This window comes from Pleuronectes platessa, chromosome 17, assembly GCF_947347685.1.
Source record: "Pleuronectes platessa chromosome 17, fPlePla1.1, whole genome shotgun sequence".
In the NCBI taxonomy this organism is placed as follows: domain Eukaryota; kingdom Metazoa; phylum Chordata; class Actinopteri; order Pleuronectiformes; family Pleuronectidae; genus Pleuronectes; species Pleuronectes platessa.
In genome coordinates this window covers 21,584,566-21,591,352 of record NC_070642.1, presented here as the reverse complement: position 1 = coordinate 21,591,352, position 6,787 = coordinate 21,584,566, and the positions used below count along the sequence as shown (strand labels likewise).

At 40.0% G+C, this 6,787-nt stretch overlaps 2 protein-coding genes across 3 annotated transcripts in view; both read left to right on the top strand.

The window, feature by feature from the left end:
- Window positions 1-152: 152 nt before the first annotated feature.
- mpv17 (mitochondrial inner membrane protein MPV17) lies at window positions 153-6,781 on the top strand. 2 transcript variants are annotated; one of them, XM_053445215.1, is made up of 8 exons: window positions 153-233; window positions 1,345-1,424; window positions 2,322-2,437; window positions 3,332-3,424; window positions 4,196-4,291; window positions 5,933-5,965; window positions 6,135-6,187; window positions 6,546-6,781. In XM_053445215.1, exons 2-8 carry the CDS (start codon window positions 1,352-1,354, stop codon window positions 6,613-6,615), a joined length of 534 nt encoding a protein of 177 aa, XP_053301190.1. In that variant the 5' UTR covers window positions 153-233; window positions 1,345-1,351; the 3' UTR covers window positions 6,616-6,781. The 2 variants fall into 2 exon arrangements, with proteins under 2 accessions (XP_053301190.1, XP_053301191.1); XM_053445216.1 differs by having other exon boundaries at window positions 179-233; window positions 1,348-1,424.
- cad (carbamoyl-phosphate synthetase 2, aspartate transcarbamylase, and dihydroorotase) overlaps window positions 6,647-6,787 on the top strand; it is a 10,066-nt gene continuing 9,925 nt past the window's right edge. Inside the window, 1 exon segment of the mRNA XM_053444788.1 lies at window positions 6,647-6,667. Within this exon segment, the coding sequence (XP_053300763.1) occupies window positions 6,647-6,667 (21 nt within the window).

Sequence of the window (6,787 nt, the reverse complement as noted above, 5' to 3'; positions counted from 1 at the left end):
TGTTAGTCGATTTAGTAATTTATTATTGAATGTATCACTGATAGTTATATCGTGATGATCATTATCGAGGTCGTTTTATCACCTCGTCCAAACCAAGAGCTTCCAAATCCCTTAACTCGAGTGCTTCCTGTGGATGAAGTGAGAAACATCGACAGAGCTGCAGTTCCCACTTGTCCGAGCTGAGGTGTTTGACCGTGAACGCACCAGCAGCAGCTCAGTCACAGCAGTCGCAGGCGAGTCCACGTTTTATTTTATTCACACTTTTCATTTACTGTGTTTTATTAAACGACCCTGAAAGCATCACACGCGCATCGCGTTGAACTGCAGCTCTTTGTTTATTAGATGTTTATTTATTTGTATTTATTAATTTAAAGTTGCAACATTGTTTCTTAAAGATTCTTTGATTTAACGAGTTGTTTGTTTCTTCTTCGTCTGTTATGATGATACTTTGTGTCCAGAGCGAAGATTCTACTGGTTTAACGCGGCTGAGCCTGAACCTCGCGCCAGACCTCACCAGAAAAACATAGAAATTTTACTTGTCCTTCAATATTTGTACTTTTACTTGAGAGCCGGTAAATATTTTATTGCTTTTAATAAACGAGTTGAAGTTCCTCTTCAATTCGGGCAACTTGGACGTGTCAGGTTAAGGAAATCTAAACTTTAAATCAGTTTGTAAAGATTGAATCCACTGGACTGTATATATAAGTTAAAAAGCAGATATATAACATGGAGACACGTGATCTTTGTTATATCACGTGTCTTGTTATATATTAAATAATCGTCTGACTTGTTCTGTAGAGAAGAAAAAGCTCCTGCAGCTCAGATCAGTTAAACTAATCAACCTTCTGTGATGGATCGTGGAAGGGAACTGATTAGCAGGGGCGCTTGATTCGAGTCACATTGACTACTGGGTGGGTGGGGGGGGGGGGGGGGTTTGAGTTTGAATTTGAACTTTTGACTCAGTCATGAAAACATTATTCATATAATTCACATGTACAGTTTATGTGTAAAGTGACTGAAGAGGCAGAAGAGAGAAGCTTATATGTGGTAATCGTTAATCCGACAGATTAAAACAAAGTGAAACAAACAAGTTATTCATGTTTTTAATCCTCTTTAATCTTCAAGATACTTTTATTGTTCTAAAATCAAACCCCAACATTGAAACACGTGTCTTCTTGTCTCTTAAATCTAATTTCTCTCTCCTGAAAGGAAAGCTGACCTGGGAGTGATTCTGATTTGACCCTGAACATTAATTGTATTATTTTATATAATATATGAAATCATGTGTTTTCCTCACATGCTGTTCTCTAAGCAGTTTATCTGAGAGTGTGTGTGATCCCTCAGCAGGAGGATGGCCGGTCTGTGGAGGTCCTACCAGGCCCTGATGAGCAGATACCCCTGGACAGTTCAGATAGTGACGGCAGGTTCGTGTCTCACTCGTCACTTTCAACCACACAACGAGAAACTGACGGTTTCCCGGCTCCGGCATCCTCGACCTTTGCTCTCTGAAAGAACCTCGGTTTTTAAATCAACACAGACGCAGAACTTTGAACGGAGGGAAACCAGATTTGTTTTCTTGGAGCTTGTTTCTGAGCAGGAACGGCAGCTTTTATCAGGACGAGTTCAAAGAGGCTGTAACAACAAGAATTAAACTCTAACCTCCACCGAGGTTCCTCCATCAGGTCCCTTGAACTAAATCCAGCTTCATGTCTGAAGCCAGATCTTCAGCTGCAGGTTTCTGAATTGATCTGTCACCTTCACCTTCGTGGAAACACGTTCAAATTCACTGCACCCAGATTATGAGCTGGATCAACAAATAGATAAACTGATTGAATGGAACCTGTTTGTTTGAGCCAGTGCAGTTACGTCAAACCACCTCTAGATGGAGGCAGTGTGCTCCGGAGACAAGAGAACAGTCAGGGCTCAAAATAAAAACAGAAAATAAAACTTATAATCATCGATTAATAATTATCTCCACGAAAACATTTAACAAACACGTTTCTGTCTGTTTGTGAGTTTTGTTTAAATAGAAGAAGAATAAAGAAAATGACGTCATCCATAGTTCAAATGTAGATTCTTCAGATGATAGAGCTCAAATACGATTTCAATTTTAAACAGATGGAAAAGTAATTAGTAGAGTTAAAGTTATAAACTTGCCCAAATAATACATTGTGTATTTAACATGTTTGTAGTAGTTTAACAAGTAAAAACACATAAATAACTAAACTGGCAAAACCACATGAATCTTTTATTAGTTAGTTGCATTGTATTGATATTAATACATAACTACTCCATCCCCCGCCCCCCCCCCCCCCCTCCAGGCTCTCTAGTGGGACTTGGTGATGTCGTCTCCCAACAGCTGATCGAGAGACGAGGACTCGCTCAACACAACGTGATGCGGACGGCGAAGATGATGAGCATCGGCTTCTTCTTCGTGGTGAGTTCCCTCAGCATGTTCCTGTCTTTTAATAAGTTTAATACCACGATGATTAAAATGTAAATTTGACAAAAGGGCTTTTTAGTTTGGTCCATGTCCCGTCTGCTAACACGGAGGAGGCGTGGTTCATGAGCTGTACTGCAGCCGGCCACCAGGTGGCGATCCAGATGCTTTGGCTTCACTTTTGATGAGTCGTCCATCTTTATTTACAGTCTATGCTCAGGAAACATATGTATATTATAGATTTTTTAAAGTTAAATATGTTTATTAAACGTTTGTTTGTTTAATATGAGAAGAAACTAAATCTGTTAACTCACGATCTTATTCGTGTTTGCAGTTCTATGTGAAACACACACGTGTGTCGTCAGGCTTGTGTGTGACGTGTGTTTCTATTCTGGTGTTTATGTGTTTACATGTTACATGTTCAAGCCTTTTGTGTGTTTGTGGATTCACATATTTCACTCGTCCTGTCCGGTGACAGCTGCACAATTCTCTTCTTCATCGCAGTCACAAAGACAAAGTTTATTTATATTTCCATAATCGTCTTAGTCTTTTCTGTAGAGAAGCTGTTTGTCTTGAACTCGTCTCCTCGGCCTCGCTCAGGATTCACTTTACTACGTTTCACTCAACTGTTTCTACAGCAGCTGTAAATATCTTCATTCATCCACATGCAGCTGTTTCATAATTCATTCTCCCGCATTTATAAATAATATATATATTGTTTGTTAGTTTACGTTTCATTTCTCTGCAGCCGAGGCTCAAAACATCTGTTAAAACAGTTTGTGTTTTGATTGAGTTTAAGTTTCATTGGACTGTTTAAACCTGAGTGAGAGTAAATGTCACGGTTTTAAAATGTGTTTATATAAAAGAGGAAGATGTGTTTTTCTATTCAAGGGTCCATTCGTTGGGAGTTGGTACAAAGTTCTGGACAAACTGGTCGTGGGAGGAAGTAAAAGTTCGGCTATGAAGAAAATGCTGCTTGATCAGGTGACGACAAATGTTTCTCTTCTTCGTCTACTGAGAAGACTTCTTTCCTTCTTCTTGTTCTTCTTCCTCCTCCTCTTCTTCAAAACGAAACAGACTGACCTGATCAGTAGTAAGCATATTCATTAATTCTAATTTATTATATTTGATCATTTCTTCAAACAGACATGAATGAAAATGAATTTTAACTTTAACTTAAAAGTAGAAGTGGAGGAAGTACTCAAACATTTTACTCAAGTAAAAGTACAAATAAATAGAAACAAATATGCTAATGATGACCAGAAGTGTTTTCATCACATTTCCTCTGAGCGTCGTCAGAGTGAAGCAAAATATACTAAATTAAACTGTAGAGAAAATATAGTTCATTTATATTTGTGAAATTTATATGAAACCTCTGATTCTGAGGTCGCTAAACAAAAACGTCCTATTTGGTTTTATCAATTTATTTGTACTTCATAAATATTCACACATTTAAAGATGCTTCTCAAATCAATCATAATGAAATCTGAAATCCTATTGAAAGAAATGACTTCACTCATTTTAACTGTAAAAACTTTAAATGTATTTAACGGCACAAACTCAGTTGAATGTGAAACTCTATGCTGATGATGTGCTGCTGTTTGCATGTGAATCACACACACGTTTCAATCAGGAGCGACAATAAATCTTCACATCCCTCAGGTTCATTAGAAGACAACTAATGAATTTTCATGTTTTTATGTTTTTCTTTTGTCTCGTGTTAATTTCCTCCTCGTTCTTCTTCTGTGGTTGTAGTTGTGTTTCGCTCCGGGCTTCCTGGGGGCGTTCCTCTGTATCTCCGGCGCTCTGAACGGACTCACGCTGGACGACAACATCGCCAAACTCAAGAGGGTAATGTGGCCTTTGATTTAACTACACTCTCAAGATTCTTCTTCTCTTGTTTCGGAGGTTTGTCCCATAAACTGTTAATTATCTGAAGACATGTTGAAAAGCTCAAATCCTTCTGTCTTCGGGTTAAAGGTTCAGTGTTTGACCTGATGTGTCCTCAGCACATGTTTTATTCATGAGCGCTGCATTAAAGGGACGACACAGACACACACACACCGCACAACCTCACATAAAGTGTTGTGTGATTTGTTATCACATTAAGTCAGAATTAAGAACAAAAAGTGAACTAATCATTTGTAAATTGATGCAAATGGTGAATAACTGAGTTTAACCTGCAGAGGTTTTCCGGTCTCGTCTCCCTGAGTCGTTTTTTAAAACAACAGCGTGACCTTTATCCACTTGATATAACTTTGGTCTTTAAACTTTAGACGTGACAGTAACTGACTCTGGACTCGGTCAGTAAACGATCAGTGGGTTTTATGTTCCAACACAACACATGAAAATGAGAGAACACAGGCAGGAAGTTGGTTTTTTTTCGGCGTCTGACCTCCAACACTCACCTCTCCACATTATTAGAAACTGTGTCCAGTGATGGAGGGAGGGGGGGGGGGACCGTGGAAATAACCAGAGTGACTCATTCCTGTGTGTGTGTGTGTATGTGTGTGTGTGTGTGTGTGTGTGTGTGTGTCTGTATGCCAGGTCAGTGCTAACTGTCGTCTTGTGCCAGCTGCTCAAACGTCCGTCACCGCCTTGCTTACCCAACACGCCGCTGATCATCATCCATTATTTACCAAGGGGGGGGGGGGGGGGGCTGAAAGGCCAAACTGGTAAATGTCAGAAAGGACAGAAAATAAATGACGAATCTGCTCATTACACCGAAGTCTGGCCCCGAGGAAATGTGAGGGGAGAATTAATGGAGCGGCCGGCGGAGCCGCCGACCAATCAGACGGCCGGTTGATTAAAGTCTTCTCTTGTTGATTCACCTCGAGTCTCGAGCGCTGTCTTGGTTTTGTTCCTCATATGAACCATATAGGTGATTATACTATATTGTATTATTATATCAGCTGGAGCAAATCCCGGGGGGGGGGGGGGGGACGACTCACCTGGCCAGGTCCGCAGCCAATCACAGCCGCTCGCTCTGAGTGGGAAAGGTCTGGTTCCCTCCAGCGGCTGACGGGCGGCTGACGGGCGGCGGCTTCACCTCAGCTGGCGAAGTCGCTTGTTCGACTGTAATTAGAAAACAACAAAAAATAAAAACAAGTAACAAGCAGCAGAAAGACTGAGGCTGGAACATTGGCTCCTAGTTTTTATATGTCGAGACATGTGGAGGTGACCTTTAAAGAAGATGACACAGAGCTTTTTAGTGTTGTTAGGTCCTGTGTGTGTGTCTTTGTGGGTCTGTGTGTGTCTTTGTGTAAACTCTGTTCTTTCATATTTACTGTGCAGTCAAAAAGCCTCATTTAACAAAAACCAGTGTGGATTTTTATTTCAAGTTAAACAATGTTTTCCTTAACACGATTAAATACATTTTAACTAATTTAACCTCAACAGTGAAATATTTGAATATAATAAATTACACGAGCTTGATTCAGCTTCCAGATGTTTTGGTGAAATGTTTCTGATTGAACGTTCCTCTGTTCACAGGACTACCCTGACGCCCTCGTCGCAAATTACTACGTAAGTTCTCCCTACGTCGTTTTGCTGTTTCTTTTTCACATGCTTGTAGTTTAAATCCCTTTGTTTTCTTCTAATTAACCTAGTGATTGGAATATATTCTCAGTTGAAGTGTAGTAGTGTGTTTCATGTGTTTTAAAACGCCCCCTGGTGGTTTATCTTTGTCTTTCAGCTGTGGCCTCCGGTCCAGATCGCAAATTTCTACTTCATTCCACTTCAGCACAGGTAAACGTTTGAGTCCATTAACGTTCAAACACTCATCATGTTTCACTTTATATCAACTGCAAACAATGAGACTCAGATCTTGATTATTATTATTAATCTGAAAGATATTTTCTTAAAGGAGACATATTCAAGTCGATCATTTTGATTTGTGTTAGTACTTGAAAATAATCTTGAAAAACTAACGAGGTGTTTCAGGAGCATCAGTGTTTTCTGTGCAGGAGAGAAGCCGTTAAAATACACTAGTGGAGAGAAAGACTGAAGAAGTAGTTTATAATATCATGGGATGTAAATATTATAATATATTATAGCCTGAACTTCTTCTTAAATAATAAACACGTGGATTTCCTCCGGCTCACAGATTGGCCGTGGTCCAGATTGTAGCCGTGGCCTGGAACTCCTACTTGACCTGGAAGGCCAACAAGATGTGAAGGACGGTCTCAGTGCAGCCGGTTCCTGCTGATGACGAGTTCACACTCATCTGTAGTGTGTGTGTGTGTGTGTGTGTGTGTCTGTGTGTGTCTGCTTGTGTGTATCTTCCTTTAGGTTCCTCCTCTTGTGATATTTGTGACGTGTAAAACCGAGTCATTTCTAAAGGTCGAG

Excerpts from the sequence above, each read along its gene's own strand:
- mpv17 (XM_053445215.1), top strand. The coding sequence starts at position 1,352 with ATGGCCGGTCTGTGGAGGTCCTACCAGGCCCTGATGAGCAGATACCCC. Across the intron at positions 4,292-5,932 it reads ACATCGCCAAACTCAAGAGG|GACTACCCTGACGCCCTCGT; the intron begins GTAATGTGGCCT and ends CTCTGTTCACAG. Across the intron at positions 6,188-6,545 it reads TTCATTCCACTTCAGCACAG|ATTGGCCGTGGTCCAGATTG; the intron begins GTAAACGTTTGA and ends TCCGGCTCACAG.